This window comes from Glycine soja, chromosome 5 (assembly GCF_004193775.1).
Source record: "Glycine soja cultivar W05 chromosome 5, ASM419377v2, whole genome shotgun sequence".
Lineage (NCBI taxonomy): Eukaryota > Viridiplantae > Streptophyta > Magnoliopsida > Fabales > Fabaceae > Glycine > Glycine soja.
This window is the reverse complement of record NC_041006.1, coordinates 5,022,963-5,042,522: the sequence shown is the minus strand read 5'-3', so window position 1 is coordinate 5,042,522 and position 19,560 is coordinate 5,022,963. Positions and strand designations below refer to the sequence as shown.

The 19,560-nt window shown below is 28.3% G+C and overlaps 1 protein-coding gene across 1 annotated transcript; it reads right to left on the bottom strand.

The window, feature by feature from the left end:
* Positions 1-1,382: 1,382 nt before the first annotated feature.
* Positions 1,383-8,026, bottom strand: LOC114412132 (NAC domain-containing protein 7-like). The gene is made up of 4 exons (XM_028375924.1): positions 7,215-8,026; positions 4,782-4,972; positions 4,230-4,501; positions 1,383-2,325 (listed from the first exon to the last, which is right to left on the bottom strand). The coding sequence occupies exons 2-4, from the start codon at positions 4,939-4,941 to the stop codon at positions 1,663-1,665; spliced, it is 1,095 nt and encodes a 364-aa protein (XP_028231725.1). The 5' UTR covers positions 4,942-4,972; positions 7,215-8,026; the 3' UTR covers positions 1,383-1,662.
* Between the last annotated feature and the right edge of the window lie 11,534 nt (positions 8,027-19,560).

Below are 19,560 nucleotides of genomic sequence, written 5' to 3'. Positions count from 1 at the left end.
CTCCATTTACAAGCGATCTTACATTTCTTAGCGAGGTATGATCAAAAGTTTAGGATTACATTAATATATGTAACGGAACTGCTGCTGGAACTTTTTTCCTTTTGTAATTCTCGGTTCTGGGGGCATTTGGAACTCCTTGTGACAAGTGCTACCCTTCTTAGTATTAATATAATCAATTTGCTTTGAAAAAAAAAAAAAGAGGTAAACTTAGGCACGACTCGTACGATCAACTCAAAAATATTATTTTAACTTAGGTAAACTTAGGCCGGAGTCCTACGATCAACTCAAATACGCTGTGGTAAGTTTACCAACTTCAAAAATATTATTTAAAAGATTTGCTAAAACTTATTTTAAAAGAAAAAAAACAAGAATAAGTTATAATTATAATTTTAATTATTTAAAAATATATCTAAGATGTAGCTTGTTTATAACATATATATATATATATATATATATATATATATATATATATATATATATATATATATATATATATATATATATATATATATATATATATATTCTATAAAAAAAACTAGGTATACACAGTGTATGAAAGAATGTGTTAATTTTTTTAACGAAACAAAAACAAAATAATTGGTATTTGACAAAAAACAAGATAAAGTAAATATAAAAAAGAGTTTAATTTTTTTAATCTAATCTTATGATTTAATTTTCTTTCACATAATAAAAAATAGAGATTCTAAAGTTTTTTTTTTTGGTTATATCGCTAAAATCTCAAGTCATAACCAATAAAAGATGCATGTTTAGACATTTCCATGTTATATGACACATTAAGAAAAAAAATACAAATATGATAAGTGATGATTTGATAGAAAGTGAAAGATAAAAAATAAATAAAGGATGTGAAATAGATATTTGTAATTTTTGGGTGCTCATACATAATTACTCTTTGGTATTTCCCAATGTTGTAAAAGCCTAAACTCAATCTAAATTTTGATTCGAGAGTCTGTCCACTTGAACGAACAAAACTAATGAAAGAATACATGCGCATATATAGTTAATGATTTTCTGTCAATTTCATTGGTTAATCCCTTCAACTTGGTGTTTAAAATTTCACATCTTATATGCTATACAGAAATTGTACGCTTGCAGCAAAGGCCATATAACAGTCAGTCAATTCTAAACTGGCACAGTGGAGTGACGTATATATCAGAAGCACGTTTAGTTTAGATTCTCAAATATCTCATCCCTCCATTCTTAAACTTCTGGTAGATCCAAGAAATTGGCTATTTCAAATGCAAACTGAAAACATATGTAACTTTTGTAATAAATGCAGCATTAAGCTGTAGTGAACAAATCACTTGTAACATTAATTCATAGAACTCTTTCCATCATAAGGATCACTTCCTGCTATAGAGTTGACCTTGAAGCACTAATTTGTTTTCTATATATAGGCGTATTTTTTGCAACTGAAGAATTGCAACTAATGGATACATTTTCAGTCCATATACTCCAGCCTCAAGAGGTTCAACAACTAATGATATATAAAACATTTTAGGCTTCTTATGTACAACAACACGTAGCAACAACACTATGGTCTTTTTTTTCCAACATTCACTTGTACGTACTTCCTATAATTGGTATTATGCATCGTATCTTATTTATAGTTACTATATATATATATATATATATAAAAATTCACTTCCACAGGTCAATCTGGTAACTGGAGGTAGACGTTGAAGCATACTCCTGAGAAACTTGCTCCTTTTTGGATCCATTTGCAGCCACAGAAATTTGTTCAGCCACATGGAAGATAGGTGCATTGGAATAACTGGTTTCCTTGGAAACATCTTGGTTGTTGTGACTGAGCTGAGAAGCAACAAACTTGTCAAGCACACGCCAATCTGTGACCTGGTCAACTGCATGATCATTGCTACCATAGAGAGAATGGTGACTTTGTTGATTATTGCAATATTGTAGCTGTTCTTCCTGAGTGAGTGATGAGAATTGCAAGGTGCTTCCATTGTTGTTGTTGTTGCTTTCATAGCCATAAGGGACAACTGAGCATGATGATTGAGTAACTTTGGGGCTTTCGAGTTGCGGAAGTTGGAGGAATGCATCGTGGGGAATGTTGTTGTATTGCAATTCCATGAGCTCAGGCTTGCAGGGATGGTGGTGGTGCTGTTGTTGGTGATGGTGGTATGATGCATAAGTCTGAGAAATATTGCGCCTTGGGGATTCAAGATCTTGCATGAAGGAAACTTGCTCATCGTACCAACAGGGTGATTGATCATACTCTCCCACTTTCTGCGTTGTTGTCATCCTCTTCTTGAACACTCTACACACAACCCAGCCTTCTTCCTGGAACAGTAATTAAAAAGTTAATAATGAAACCCTGGCCTGATTTTCTGAAATAAAACAACAAAGTGTGTAGAAATTAAGAATGTTGACAAAAATATCTACAGAAGGTATACTTAGGTAATCGTTACAAGGTTATAAGATGAGGAACATGTTGGTTTAACTAAATTGGAGGGACTTTTTTGGGGGTAATATACTATTATTTTATAACAACTTAATATATATGAATAACTTTCTCTGAATTAAGTTGTTGAAATGCATGTAAATTTAAGCAGAATATATTATTTTGTCTAAAACAACTCCTACAGAAGTAGAAACACTACATTAATGTTGTAAATCAAGAGATTAATTGGAGTCCTTATGTGTGAAATTGTTGTCTGTCTTCAACATTATTCTTTTGAATATGTTTAGCTCATTGCTATTGACTAAGAAATATTTTCGTACCAATTAGATGTTGAAGCATACATGGGTGGTAAGAGAAAACATCTTAATTTTAATAGTAGTCTGACAACTGGAATTCATACTTGGTAGCATTTTTATGAATCGTACATAAGCTAGAAAACAAATCAATGATCCGTTCTATTTGGATTTATGCTTTTAGTGAGTACTATTCTATTTTGAATTATGCTAATACTAGATAAACATTAGGGGGAACAAGTAGCCAGGAACAGTTGTATGATTCATCTGAATTTGAGATTTTAGTCCTAGTTTTCATCTAAGGCAGGAGCTACGTACACTCTTTATTCTCATACTAGTGTGCCTTAATCCGGTGGAAAGTATATGGCATAATGTATTCATGGGGTGATATTCTTCGGCTATGTTTGTATGCTAGGTTAGAATACTCTTAGCACTCTATATTAATATATTTTATTTTCTTGTAACAAAAAGAAAGTCTACATAATATGCTAGTTGAAGTCAATTTAACGCAATTTCCCCCAATATTTTCACAAAAATCCAATATGTAGCAGCGACAAGTTAATATTTATAAATTTGTGTGATTAAAAGTGCTTTTAGGTTGGTGCAATGCTATACTAAAAGGTTTTAGAATTGTATAGAAGAGGGAAGACATAAGAAATTAAATCATACAAATATTTTAATGGATAAAAATAATTTGTCTTTATACAAATATTTTACAATTTCTTTAGTTGATTTTAATCTTCCTAAATTTTAAAACATTTAAAAATAATCCCTGATTTTTCTTGCTAATGATATGAGATGCATTTGGGCGTATTATATCACTCACTAAATAATGATAAAAATTATTTTTAAATTTTTAATATTTATGATAATTTAAATCATTCAAAAGATGGTGGACTAACACTAAATTTACTTATATCCGTAGGATTATAAATATATTTAAGCTAATATTATGTATAGTTGTACTTGTTTGATCTCACGCATGCAGAAGAATTTTGTGTGACTTATTAGACAATTTGAGGAATACTTGAAAATATTATGAAATAATATCTATTTCGACTAGTAATAGATGAAACCATATGGGACTTGACAGCATGCAGTGAAAGCAGTAGAAAATGACAAAACAAAATTTAAATAAGATTTTGATTTATGTAATATTTATATATTTTAATTTTGATTCTAAATAATTTATTATTGAAATATGGGACTTTATATTTTTATTTATTTATTTATTTAGTTATGCTTTAGTCCCTTAAAAGCTGATTTCTTAATGGATAAAAATCATAACGACCAATATCCTAATTGAGTAAAAATTATAAATATAATTTATCAATAGAAACCAAACTTAAAAAATGAAAAAAAAAAAAGGAATTTATATATCCAAATAAAGAAAACTATGTGGGTTATAGAAACCAAACTGATAAATACTCTTGAGATTGAAGTGTTATTTAAACCACAAGAAGGGTAATAGGTGTTATACTAGTAATTACCTGAGAAGTTCCATTTTCATTAGTTTCTAGTCTGTACTCATGCATGATCCAATCAGACTTCTGTCCATTTGGGGCTCGTCCTTTGTAAAACACGAGAGTCTTTCTCATGCCAATGAGGCAATGCTTAGAGTATATTGCCTTGTCTCTTCCCGTGGCTTTCCAGAATCCTGCTTTTGTAGCTCTATTGGTGCGAGTTCCAGTTGGATATTTCTTATCTTTATGACTGAAGAAGTACCAGTCACTTTGTTCATCGGTTCCTATTTTGCATAGTTCTGTTTACATGAGCAACAAATTATGTCAGTATATAAATTATATACTATGATTCATGTTATTAACTATATGTAATGCTTCCATTAAGAAAAAAAAATATTTGATAGACATCTAATGTGCTATCTAAAGTATAGAGAAAAAATGAAAAAAATTATAAATATCATAAAATTTATGATGTGATGAAAAAAGAAAAATGAAAAATATTGATGAAATATTTAAAATAAAAAAATGATTTGTGTATCATTACTCTTTAATTAATTAAAGCTTTTTATGATGAATTACCTTGGAGATCCCATGGTTCAATTTTATAGAGATCGACATCTTTGATCACATCTAGATCAATCCTTTTAGACGCTACCTTTTTCCTAAGGTAGTAACCAACGAGCTCTTCATCGGTTGGATGAAACCGAAAGCCTGGTGGTACATGTGAAAATGTATCCATTTCCGCTCTCAAAGAATTAAAACCTGTGTATCTGAAAAGAAAAAAAAAAGGAACAAAAATTAACACCTTTCTTGTAAACATGAAGTTTAACATATTTTTCTCATATATAATGAATAATATTGCTGCCACTTATAATCGAACGTTCACAGTTGATCAGTCCAGAAATGAAAATTAATATGTCAAAAGTTATGCATGCATGTGCTTCAAAATTTAGAATAATCTTCTGAGCAACAATGCTATGTCAGGTAGCAATATATGATAACATCAATCGTTTGATGGAGAGTACATGACCAAGAATAAGAACAACATAAAAAGATCCACATTCGTTACTTATATCCTCCTGACAAAATATCAGACATGCTTTGTAATCAGAAAAAAGGATTACATTGTGTACCGATAGAGCTGAATGAAGATTCAAGGTAGTTTCATAAGTCTAAATAAAAAAGAGAAGAGTTAAAGAAGACAAACGAAAAGTCGAAAAGCAAAGCAATTGAAGAGTGATTCATGTCTTAGACACTACGTAAAACCGTTGCTTTGTTTCAATGTCTATCTAATGAACGTTTTATATAAAGCAATAAGATTGATAAGGAATCCATTATGCTGTACCCATAATTAATAAAAAGACTAGTCAGACTCGGGCATAATTCAGCTAACGGCAACATGTCGAAGATTGAGCTGCCGATAAGTCAGTATATTAACAAGGAAGAAAGAAAACCTAGGTAATTATAAAACACGTCCCTTGTAACTTTGAAAAAAAGGGGAAAAGAAAATGGGTAATACTAAGTCAAAAAGAATTAATTGGAAACTTGTACCGGAATACATAGATGTTAATAAAATTCTTCCACTAAATCGTTGTGCAATATGCATTTAACTATTTAATTGACAACAATATAGTCTTATACGTACTATCAAAAAAGCGATAGATTAAAATGTGTATATTGAATCAACAAAATTATCGATGACAAAGGCCACATCTCGTCCCCCAATTATTTGTGCATATATTCAAGTTCGGAACTTAATTTTACAATTAATCCATTATAATTATCCAGCATTAGGGACTGAATCAGCTGTGGATTATCATTCTTCATTTATACTTGGACAAAGAGAAAGCACTGCTAAACATTCCCAGTCTTCGTCCAACAAATCTGCCCCAAAATTAAACAACTTCATTGCATAGTATTGTGCCATCAAAATTTTCAAAATATAAATGAAATTTCTCGTCTTTCCCCACAGTTAACATTTTCAACATCGAATGCAATGCCTCCAGCTAGGTTTGATTAATTAGATCCAAGGAATAATCACAGAAAGCAGAAGAAATAAAAGAAGAATGAAATGAAATGAAAAAGAAACAACACTAAGCACTAATGAAGATATTTTTTAGCACCCACCCCCACACATATCAATTTCAAGTTATATAATTGAATAAAAGAAATTTTATATATATATATATATATATATATAAAGAAAAAAAAACTATCGATGGTCTGAGTAATAGCTTCATGAAAAAGCCATGGGAGATATTCCAGAAGAACTTTACCTTGTGAAACCGTTGACTCATTTTCCTTAAAGAAGAAAATCTAAATTAGGTTGTGACACACGGCAGAGAGGGCACACTTTTTACAATGCAATTATGGGGTGGTATGAAGTAGTGAATGATGTTGTACGCTATAGCACCAAACATTCAGCTTTTCCAGCCTCAAAGAGGCTGATAGAGCACTCAAAGGAAGTCATATTTACATTATGGCCTAATAGCACGACTTAGAAGAAGCTCCTTGTTCAAGCAATTTGAGAAAGAAAAAAACACAAAAACATCATCAATTACCAGCAACAGTGGTCTGTCCGGTTTGCACTTGGATATATATTCAACGAGAATTCTATAGTTAGGTGTAAATTAAAACCAAAAGGAAGACCGGCGTGAGGGGGGTTAAAGCATGATTTGGAGGTTGGTGTCGATGAGATACAAACACCAACCGAACACAGATCACAGTCTAGTCAAAGATTTTATTATGATTTTTACCATTTGACTTGGGCTTCTCCTCTATTTGTCTTTTTGTGGTACTTGTTTGTTAGAAGTTAAAACATAGAATATATCAAAAGATCCACCATTTTCAACACTGCTAATTATTTACAAACATTCACATGATAAAAAATATAGTAAAGAACATGAAAAGCCAAACCCCATATGATGTAACAGATCGATGTGGAGAAATACATAAAACACAAGATATATATAATTAAAGAGAATGTTAAAAAACTAAGGGCAGAAGAACAACCTCGTTATTTGGCTCTCCCCGCGAGGATCGATGTAACTATGTATAGAGTCTGAATAGAATTCCGGTGTGGATCTGATGAAACCAAAAACTTAGTACGCAGCACTAAATCTTGAGGTATATAGGGTAGATGAGAAAGTTGTTTAAGCTCTCTATCATCAACAGCCTTTTTGTCGTAACTTGGTCACAAATGAAATCCAAGTTCCAACAGAACTAGACAAAAAGAAACAGCACTGAAACAAAGGCAGGGAGACACAAGAGGACAAAAACAGAAGACAAGAAAAGCAAAGTAGAAAAAGTTAGTAGTAAATGTTTTCCTCGGGAATTGAACTCAATCTCCTCCTTCTTTGTCCTCAAACAGCTTTGCTTTCACCAACTGCGTCTTATGTAGTAGTAATTGCTAGCTATCCACAAGAAGAGAGAGTTCCAAATCAAAAAAGAAAAAACCCACAAGAGAAGAGAGAGATCGGATCCCGAGGACTATTAAGAAAGAGAAGAGAGAAAAGAGAAGGAAAAGGAGTGATTTCAGGAGTAGAAGAGGATGAAACGAAGCAAATATGAGAACCCTAATAAAGCATTCATGAACCCCTCTCTCCAGAGTTTCTCTCTCTCTCTCTCTTTATTTGGGTTTGGAGCTAGATTGCAGTAAGCTGAGTGATAAAAGGGTGGCGCTAAAACGGCTTGAGAATGAGAGAGAGAAAGAGAAAGAGATGTCAGCCTCTAAGTCCACCCACCAGCAACTGATGGAGACATAAAAAGAATGATGTGGTGTTAGCGTTTGAGGTGAACGGGGCCGGAGGAGAAGAGAGAACGCAACAACAAAGATCAAACCATGAGGACGAATGGAATGGGTTATTTAAAATACTACATAGATATTGAAATATATCAATGAATAGAAATTATGATAGTGATAGGCAATCCATTAAGGTTTCTATTTTGCTTTGGTTAAGTGGTGACCCTTAATGGTTGTAACTTATGACATCCTCCCTCCCGCCAAAAGTTACACAATCCCCTTGTCCCCATTATTTTTAATCCATTTCTTAAGGGGGGGAAAATAGTAATAAAACGAGAAGGACATCTCTAATACTACCGGATAGAGCGTCAATAAGGGGTTGCCAACCGAAGACAATATACCATATAATAGATTATACATTGCATAGGTTTGAATCGCAAATAGTTCAATGGAATTCTAATTACTCAACTGCTTCTAAGACACTAAGGCTATGTTTGGTAGAAATTAAAGAAATTGAGATGAGGGAAAGAGATAGAAAGATACTTTAGTTTGTTAGGAAGAAAAGATTAGGGTGAAAACATTTTTTTAAAATTATGGGATTCACCAGTATTATCTTTTCCTTATTTTCATTCATCTTTTTATCTTTCACCTTATATCTTTTCTATTTCTCCTCAACTATACACCTCTCATTCATTTGAATCATTTCTACATAATTTTTCACTTATTTTTACTCATTCATCTTACTTTTATTCATTTTATTTCTCTCCTCTTTACCAAACAGGATGTAAGAAATGTAAGAAATATCTAAGAAAGGTCGTCCAAAAAAATGCATTAGGAAAATTCCAAACCACACTCATGAAAAAAAGTGGAAACTCTTACTGGATCTTTAACCATTTCTAGCCACCCCCGTTGGCTTTTAATCTTTGCTGTCAAGGATGTTCCAAATCCGTTTGCTAGTTGAGTCCACGCCGTGTGGTGTACACAGATAAAAGGTTTTAGTGCATGTAGTAATAATAATAATCACAATACAGAACGTAAAAAAAAACAATACAGGAAATAACATATGGTTTCTTGATCCCTTCTTCAACATTTTTCATTATGCTCTCTCCTAAAAGAATTTACTAATTGTATAATATAATCGTTTATTTATTAGCAAAAACAAATTGATCAAGAATAGTAAAAGAGAAGGTTGATCAGTTGAATTCAAAAGGTGAGCAAAACTTCCAGTACACTCATTGAGTCTAATCAAAGTTAATTTAACCGAAATACATTATTTTTTTTATCAGAAAATTTTAGTAGATAAAATATTGGTTATGTTAATAAAAGGATTGAACCCGTGATCTTTTTCTTCTTTCTTTCTCATTCAGTCATCAAATCTATTTTATATCTCTTCAAAATCCATTGTTAAAAGAAATCACTCTTCTTTTTCCAATGGGTTTTTCAACTTAAATTATAAATAATTTTTTTATCCATAAAAATAAAAAATTAGAGAATTTATAATATTTATGCATCTTATTTAATCAATTAAACTAAATTCTTTCATAAATTATAACTAGGTAACGAAAACACATTCTAGGATTATTAGCAAATTGTTAATGAAAATACTGGATCAGCTTTTTTGTACTTCATATAATTAATTGTTTTGCCTTTTCAAAGAAAAAATAATTCTAGTATTAGCAAATACTCACAATAGGGTTGTTTGATGTGGTCTGACCATTTTCAACATTTGATATCCTAAAATTGTCGTTGCTTATATAAGCAGATGTTTATGTGTTTCCAAATACATACATTCATTGATTTTCTTAATACTTCTCTTTATAAAAAAAACATCTAGCTAGGGTTTTAACAAATCTAAGTGTTGCGTAAAGTTAGTTGGTCCATATCTTGCGAGCCCCTGCTCCTGCTGTGTGAAAATGAGGTGTTGAACGAAGCAGTGTTGCAGTTGCTCTTCAAAAAGTGCAAATAAATTATACACGCACAAGTGCTACATCATTTTAAGGTTTTGGAAAATAATAATAATTCTTTTTCAGTTGCAGCAACAGCACGCGAGCCCTGGTTGGTTGGTCCGCAATATTTTTGTATTTTTAAAATCTGACACAGTGTATATATTTCTTTTTCTTTTCTACATTATATTATTAAATAAATAAAATCTGTTGCTAAAGCTTCCTCGAGCTGGGCCCACCAACCGACCGTACGCAATACGATAGGGACACCTCTCCAAATACACCTTCTGGTATAAAGATAACATTAAAAATTCACATTCTTATTTATCAATTCAATGGAGCCTCTCAAGCCTCAGCTCAGGTTACCAAGCCGAACTCGGCTTTAGCAATGTATTAATTTCATTGGGTTCAAGAACATTCCTAGTGGCTCCCAATCCGTTATATGGTTTGGGGCATTTGAGACACTTTTTAATTATTTTAAATAATATAGTAATAAAATATATAAAAATTAATTATATTTTAAATTAGTAAACTAAATACATACTTGATAAATGATATATCTTATAATCTAGATTTTAACTTAACTCAAATGTACAAAATCAACTTGTAAAATTAGTTAGAGTTATATTTTATTTATATTATCAAATCGTTAGCTAATATGAGATCTTCAATACATCTTCTTATGTTAAGGATATTATACATCTCAAACATAAAATCTGAAGACCTGAATATTTTGTAAGTGATTCGATAATAAATGATTATTTAATAGATTTAACAGCAATCGCTAAGATAAGTTACATATAATTTAGATAGAATGTTTTTTGGTGTATATATGACATCTCATATCTAAATCCAAATTTGTAAAATCAAAGTTCCCCTCTATATATACATATTATTTTGGTCATTAGTGGACATTGAATTTCCAACAATAGTTACTTAGTAGTTTTTTCTCAAATTTTCAATCTACTTTATACATATCTACTTTTTGAGAGAGAAAAGAATGAAGTAAAAAAAAATGTGATAAACAATGTAATGCAATAAAAAGAGAAATATTAGTCAAATGTGATGAATAATATGGTGTAACAAAATCCTTCAAATAAAATATGGGTATAACAAAAAGAGAGAAATAAAGAAAGGTAAAAAAGATTTAAAAAATATAATTCAAATGTATAAATATTGTTGTTGTAAGACAAATAAAGGGTTCAACTAAAAGTAAAAACACGTGCACTGTATGTATGCTGTTGAATTACTTGTTAAGTTACTAAGAACATTATAACATTTTAGGGCTGTGGCAATAGCAATGTTTAGAAACATTGAACAATAAAAAGAATGACACGTGTTGCAAGGTGTTTGGTAGTTGTGCATGCCGGTACGTTAAGCCATAGTACTCCGGCTAAAGTGCCAGCGAAAAGAAGGGGAGGCCAAACAAAAGAAAGAAAAAGGTATCATAAAAGCTAAAGTAAGAGAGTTTACAGTGCACAATGGTTTGTCTGTAAGTTGAAACTAGCAAAGAAGTGAAGCAAAAGTCTTAGACGTGATCCAAGTGTCATCCTGTCCCCAGCATGCCACCATGGCTACACACTATAACCTTCCTTCAACCCCCATTTATATACTCCATTAATTATTTTCTAGTACTATGTAGTCTTTTCACCCTAGCTTGTTTTGATAATATAGTTTCATAATATTTTTCGTAATGTTGAGGGTAAACAACCTAGGTTCAAGAAAGCACAAAACACATCAAAATTAATCAATTATACCATCAAATCATCCTTTTTCTAAAAGTACTAGTTCTCCTAAAAGCCTATGGAAAAGTTTGTTTTAAAATTTCATAAGCATTATTCATTTGGATATATCACAAGTTCGAACTTTAATTGTTTTGGACATTTCAAGATATACAAATATAAATCAATATCTTGTATCAAAATTTATTTCTTCCCCCGCAAATCAAACTATATTAGCCCGAAAGTAATGGGATTAACAAGTGGAAGCCACCAGAGATAAAGAGTGGGGGGTCATATAGATAATGATTGCTGATATAGACACATTATTGTTTCGGTTCCCCACGTTCAACTGAGGATGGGCAACTCCTCAAAAAGCGTTCTATAAAAATTGGAAAAAGCTCTCAAACCCTTTGCTACATGACTATCTCTGCCCCTGCCATCTTACTCCAACATTCCGTGGCTTATCCTATACACTCTTAGTTATCAATAAACTTTTCCTCATCATGATTTTTTCTGATCTTTAACTTTTTATGTTCATTTTATTTTTTAATAGATTATTGTGTTAGTACAATTTAGAAATTTAGAGAAATGTCTTATTTACTTTACATTTTAATCCCTTTGTATACGCGTAATTAAGTTGAGTATAAACTCCAAAGGACCGTGAGAGAGTACGTCATTATCCTTTTTCTTATTTAATTTCTCACTATTTTACATGGGATTGTGAAACTTACCGTTTTACCTTACACAAAATGTATTCACGGAGAGAGCCTAGGCATTGTTATTTTATATCCTCTGACTAAGATTCCACGTTTGTAAAGTCGGTAATATAATTTTATAACAAACTTCAGCCTGCTCGAACACCATGCCACCAAAATTTCCTAATTTAAATTGATTATAGCTAGAGTACTACGTACACCTGTGTTTTAATGCAGTGAAGAAAATGGAGGAAAGAGGAGAGGCTACGCGCAAAATAATTAAAAATGAGGGACTTTGAGAAGTTCATTTTAAATTTAGAGTTGATAGATGTAGCTCTAATATTGCGACAAAATTTATTGGTACAAGACAAACATGATTTCTGTTGTTTGAAAAATGGGTGGAGAAATAGCCATTTTGTCATTAATAAAGCTTGAGAAAAACAACACTATGACAAAAAACAACAGTTAGATGGTAGCATTCAGATAATGCTAAGAGGCAATATCTAAATGATACGAAACTTTCATATAATGCTTATTTAAACAAGTGTTATGTGGTAGTTATCCTCATAAAACACTTATTTGAACATGAGTTTTTTGAATTTTTAAAAGAAAATAAAAAGTGCATTGTGAGCAATTCTCTAACATTCTCCCCCTAACATGCATTCTATGATTTGTTTAAATTTATTAAAAATTATAAAATCATAAAATATAATCATTAAATAAGATGTAAGATCCATAAATTTTTCATTATTCTCGGTCCTTGGATACCTTATGGGCATTGTAGGATCTTTTTCACCATTCTTTGTCTCTGAAGTGTAGTTAGGTTTTTTTTCTTTTTATTCATTGTTAGGGTTTTTGTTTTTTGATTCGTAGTTATGGTTTCTCCTTTGTCTTTGATTTTTGCTTTGTCCATGTGTATTTATGCAACGGAAGATTGTTACACTCTACCATCATTTTTACAAGTTTAGGGTTAAGGATTTAAATAGTATGTATGAAGTCATGAGTTTTATAATTAGCAAGACCTATAAAAGAAAACATCAATCAATATTTTTTTGGATTTATTATATTTTTAGTCTTTAAATTTTTTATAATTTCTGTTTTTAGTTTCTAAAATTTTTTATTCACTTTTACTTTTAATTTTTGACTTTTTTTTCTTACTAAAAGGATTAAATAATAGATAATAGATAATAAATTTAGATGTTGTGTAAAACTTCGTGGAGGATGGTGGAGAAAGAAACACTAGACGTTTAAAGACTACTTGTTTAAAAGAGAGAAGGAAGAAATAAAGTTAATCCATATATTTACTTCCTTTTGTCGTCACAATTTATTTTTTCTTACTTTATGATAAAAAAATTAATTTTCATATCAAAAATTAAATTTATACAATTTCTTCAATTAAATATTAATTTAATTTTTTTTAACTTTGTTTAATTCTTTTAATCAATATTTAGATTTCTTCAAGTAATAATTATGATTAAAATAATATTCTGTCAATTAAATTATTGTATGAGATTTCTTAAATTAAAAGTTATAAACATTCATATTTCTATTATAATTTAATTTTTTATACATATGAAAAAACTTTTAACATACTTTTTATTAATTTTTATTTTTTTATAAGTATTTTTATGCACAATGTACAAAATGTTTATTAGTTAAAAAAATTTAAAAATTACTGAAATCCTTAGAGAAAAGGAGAAAACAAAGGTTTAAAGCCACTTTATGCATGATGAATTTCGCAACAGATTGATCATCATTAATCACCGAGCACACGTAACATAGATTCCATTAATTCAATATAATGACACCAACTAAAAATGGAATTACTTTTCGTTGCACTTCCACCTGAATATACATTGTACACATTATTGCTGTTTATTCCACTAACGGAGAGAGGAGAGAGTTTTATCTAGAATTTTGTGATGAATGCCTCCAATTGGGGATCCTACCTTACACCCTCTAGTAATTAAACAAACTTGTATTATAGTCATAATTAAATTAAACAAACACCCCAATGCATGCCTATAAAGATTTGAATTAAAGAAATACCCACCAAACTGAATTTCCATGACTACTAGTATTAGAGGTTTGGAAAAAAAATCATATTTTAAAAATCAAAATAATATAAATCAATTTCGAAATAAATGAACATACTTTTTTTAGGGGATGAATGAACATACTTTTAACAAACAGTTAATCAGTTTTAAACTTAATTATTTCATGAAATATAATTTTAGAACTAATTTTAAACTAGTCTTCCGCAACGAAGTTTGAAACCAATTTAGCCAAATTAAACCAGTTTTTTATATAAAGAATGGTTTGATTATGAAATTTAATATATATATATATATATATATATATATATATATATATATATATATATATATATATAATAAAACATAAATTAGATTATATTTTATTATATATATCTTTTATTTGACAACTTATTTCCTCTCACATATTTTATTTGACTTATTATTTTGAAAATCAAACTCAACCGATGGATTCAATTGGTCAAATCAGAAACCTGTCTATGACCGGTTTGTTTACTCTAATAAATCAATTGTTTTTAGAACCGGTCAAGAATTGATCAAATTGGCCTGAAACCAATCAAAACTTACATTGAGCCGATAATAAAGAAAGGTATCAATCCGGTATTAATTTTTTTTTCATTTTTAAATTTAATCTAGAATATTTTTAAAATAAACAAAAAGACATTTAATAAGATTTACAAATAGGTGTAAATTATGCTCTAAAAACAGTATAAATTATTTTATTAATTATTCTTAATTATTTTTATAAAACGTATAGTTTAGTTATTTATATTTTTATAACTTAATTTCCTATAATTTTATAGTATTATATTAGTTTCTCATTTTATTTTTTATTCTATATGTTAATTCTTAATGAGATTGTTGTATTTATTAAACTATAAACCTAAATATTATGATATATTTTATTGTTATGTTTAGTTTAAATCTTAAAAAACTATGAAATGATGTTTTTATTTTAGATTTTAGTGTTATAAAATTATAGTATTATATTTATTTAATGAATTATATATTATTATTATTATTATTATTATTATTATTATTATTCTGGTTTCGTCACGTTGAACCTTTGAAAATTTTGAATTAGTGTATTTATTGGTTTAACGATTGATTCGATTTTAAAATCATTAATTTAACTGTTTATTTTATATCAAACTTTTTGTAATTAAGCCTTTTAATTAATCAAACAATCAATTAGGTAATGAGAATTATAGCATAAAGTGTTTATCTTTTATTTTGAAGAAATAATTATTTTTTATCTTTTCAAAAATTTAAACTTAATTATTTTGAAAATCAAACTATAAATAATATACATAAAATTCATGTATAAAGTTTTGTGAGTATAATATTATTGACTACTTACTACTCAGGTCAAAAACTGTTCTGGCACGGAAACACAAGCATAGCATCATGTATTGTTGGTTTGCTGAATGCATGATGGCTAATAATTACAAATATAATGTCCATTTACTTTTTGAAAAACAAATAATAGTAATTTCTCCGTCCGTAATTATAATATTTTTAAAAAATAAATTATTTATTTTTTATAATATTTTTTAAATTTTTAAATATATTAATTATTTTTTGTATATCCTTATTTAGTTATGTTTATAAAATATTAATAAGAAAAAATTAAGTGAATAGAGAGATAAAAATGATAATTTTAGAATGATAGTATAATTAATTGATAGATTTAATATGATTAACTAAATTAATTATTTTTCTTAAAAGATATGAATTATTTTTATAATTAGAAACTAGAAAATATTTGCTAACCAATGTCCCTGAGAGATCGATTAAAAAATTTAAAGAAATAAGTATGAAAATCATATTATAGGAAAGCAAAAAAAAGATAATGTATCACACAATTTTATTTGTATCTCAATAGAAACTTTACTTTTTTTTCCTAATTTTTTAACCGATACCTAAATAAATTTGTTAGCATTTGCCATTAACAATTTAAGTTTGTTGATTAAGTTATTATAATGAATTTTTAATTAAAATTTATTAACAAATCTTTCTTCTAATAGTATATTGTATTTTCTTAGCCTTTCAAATCTTTGAATGATGACTAATACATTTGTTTATGGACCAAGGTCTCAAGACACATTAGAAAATATGTCTCTTTATTGATAAATCAATTTAAGATTTTTTTAAAAAAAATAATCATTTTTTCGTTTTGTTTTTTATCATTTAAGATTTCAAATTTAAGACACATATTTTTTTAAAAAAAATAAATTGACCAGCATACTTAAGATATTGGTTGATAAGACCCTTCTATCATTTTTCTTTAGTTTCTTCTATTCGGTAACATTTGAAATAGATTTATTTCGATGAGTTTATTAAAAAATTGAGAGAATAACAATAGCTATTTTCTTTATCTTATATAATTTTTTCTATCTTTTAAGTTATAATGATATAAAATATAGTGATAAAAATATTTTTTTAAAATTCCTTATTAAAAGAGTTAATTAGAATATAATTATGAATATGTTACAAAAAAAAATTATAATATGTTATTAAAAAATAATTTAGAATATAATTATGAATTTATTTAAGTACTTAGGTATGATACTAATAAATGAGGGTGAAAACAAAAACCTTTCTTCATTTTCTAAAATCACAAACATTTTGAGACAAATTAAAATATTCAAAAAAGACATATACGATGGGATGAAAATACTTCACACATTTATCATAGATACAAGAGGAATAGTCAAAATCATATGAAAAAGTGAAAAACAATTTTGACATAAATGAAGATATTAATTACACATTCGTTAATATATCGGTACATTGTCCCCGTAAGTGGATAGTAAAAAGAAATGGAAGAAACATAGTTTAACAAATTAAAACAATATAAATAAAATATTAAAACATTTCATTTTTATTTTCAGTGTATTTTTATCATATTTTTTTAATGACAATTATATGTATTAATTTCTTAATATCTTTAAACACTCAATAAATGTGTTTTTTACTTTTTATATTTTATTACACAATAATTAAATAAATTAATATATAAAAATATTTAATTAATTAAAAATATAACGATAATACATTAACAATATCGAAAAAATTTCAATAAAAATATTTATTATCAATTTTAGACATTGTTCTAAGAAAAAATTGTTAATAAAATCATACTTTTTTGGAATGTTGTGACATGGGGAGTGACAGTAGAGTGACAGCAGTGTCAGTGAAAACTGAGATCAACAACAATAATGTGAAAGGCAACACGGACTATACTCTATATTTAATCGATACATGATGATTATTGGTTTATATGTCCCCCTCAAAATAATACTTACAATTATATCAATAATAATAAGATTAAGAAACGAGAACAAACAAAGTTTCGAAGTGTGGAATTCGGAATGATTACCCTCTTACTCTATTTTACCCTTACAAATAAACATTTACAATCATGTGCCAACCACCGTCTCACATAAATTTAATTAAAATCTTGGATACATAACACGCCATTTGACTGAGTGGTCCTGCTGTAAAAAATAGTGTTAAGCGTGGTATGATATAACTATATATTCTTTTCTTTGGTAAAATTTATGATTGATGATTAATTAATTTAGTTTTAAATATGTTTTGAGTTCAATAAAAAAAATATGTTTTGAGTTCATTAACAACTGCATATATCAAATAGCACAAGATTATTCCATTTTAATTAATATTTTTGAGTTCTGTAGTTTATACCAAAAAATGGTTTTAGTAAAAAAAAAAAAAATCTAAACTTAAAATTGATTTTTTTAGTCCATGTAATTTAAACGAAAAAATATTTTACTTTATATGCCAAATACACACTTAGACATTTTTCTTATGTGGCTAATGAATTATAAGTTGCTTAATTATATATAAATCTACTTTGTTGAGGAATAAAAGAATATTTAAGTCTTTTAATATTTTTATTTATGATTTAAAATTCAATGATAAAATTGTTAATTAAAATTGAATAATCAAAGAATTCTCATACTTCACTTATAATAAATAATATACTGTTTTATAGTATAGTTTATTTTAAGTATGATTTAAATATTTTTAATTTTGATACAAAAATTGAAAGAAAAAATCTTTAAGAAAAATTAAAAGAATTAGACCGTTCGCTTAGTACGCACCCTTACTAAGCGGAAAACTCAGCACGAAGAAGGCAAAAAACTCAGGCTTAGTACGAAAAAAGCCCACGAGAAAGTCCAAAGGCGTGTTGAGCACGAAAGTCCACGCTCAGCGCAAAGTCAACATGAAAAGTAAGCTATCTTAAACCTATAAAAGGAGTAGGAAACAAAGGAGAAATACAAACCCCAAACCCCAGAGACTAGAGCTTTCTAATGAATACATCTAAGTCTCAATATCTCCAATAGGAAAAACTATCTTTCTATCAATTATTCTTTTTTCCTCTTCTATACTTCTTCTATCCACCTGGCTGAACCTTAGTGTTGAGAGTTCACTCTCGTAATGTAACTCTTTCTTATTATCTATTATCTAATGCAATCATGTTATCTATTTGGGATAAAAGAATAGATAAATTAAACTTTTCAAGCGAGAAATTACACAGAATATTTTAATAGGTGTGAATAGAAACAAAGACATCAGTAAAAATTTCTTTAAATGTCAATCAAATAATGTAAGTAATACTTTACAAGTAATATAAAAATTTGAAATTGAATCTAGTATTTAAATATTATTTAATTCCTAATGAATTATTAATTTATTATGATAACGTTTTTTTAATATTTTTATTTTCGAAATAAATTACAACTCGATGATGAGAATAATTTGTCTTATTAACGCCTTATTTGGTCTTGTTGGGAATAAACACTTTTTATTGATCCGTGTCCTTTGTATCCACGGGAAATTATTTTATTAGAACTTTATTTGGTGTAAATGTTGGATCTCCAATTTTTTTTTTTTTTGGAGCAAGTTGGAACTCCAAAGTTACTTAATGCTTATTTGTAAAATCTTTTAGCATAGTAATTATTGATGTGAGACGTTTCAAAAGACGACCCTTTATTTATATGTTTCTATAATCTTTTTACATGGTCAGTTATTTATAATTATTTAAAGTTAAATATGTTTAATTGTAGAATTTTTAAATGATAAATTATAAAAAATAGATATATTTTGTTAGTATAAATAATATTAATTCATTTTTTAAAATCAATCTCAATTATATAACACCTAAATTTTTTATTTT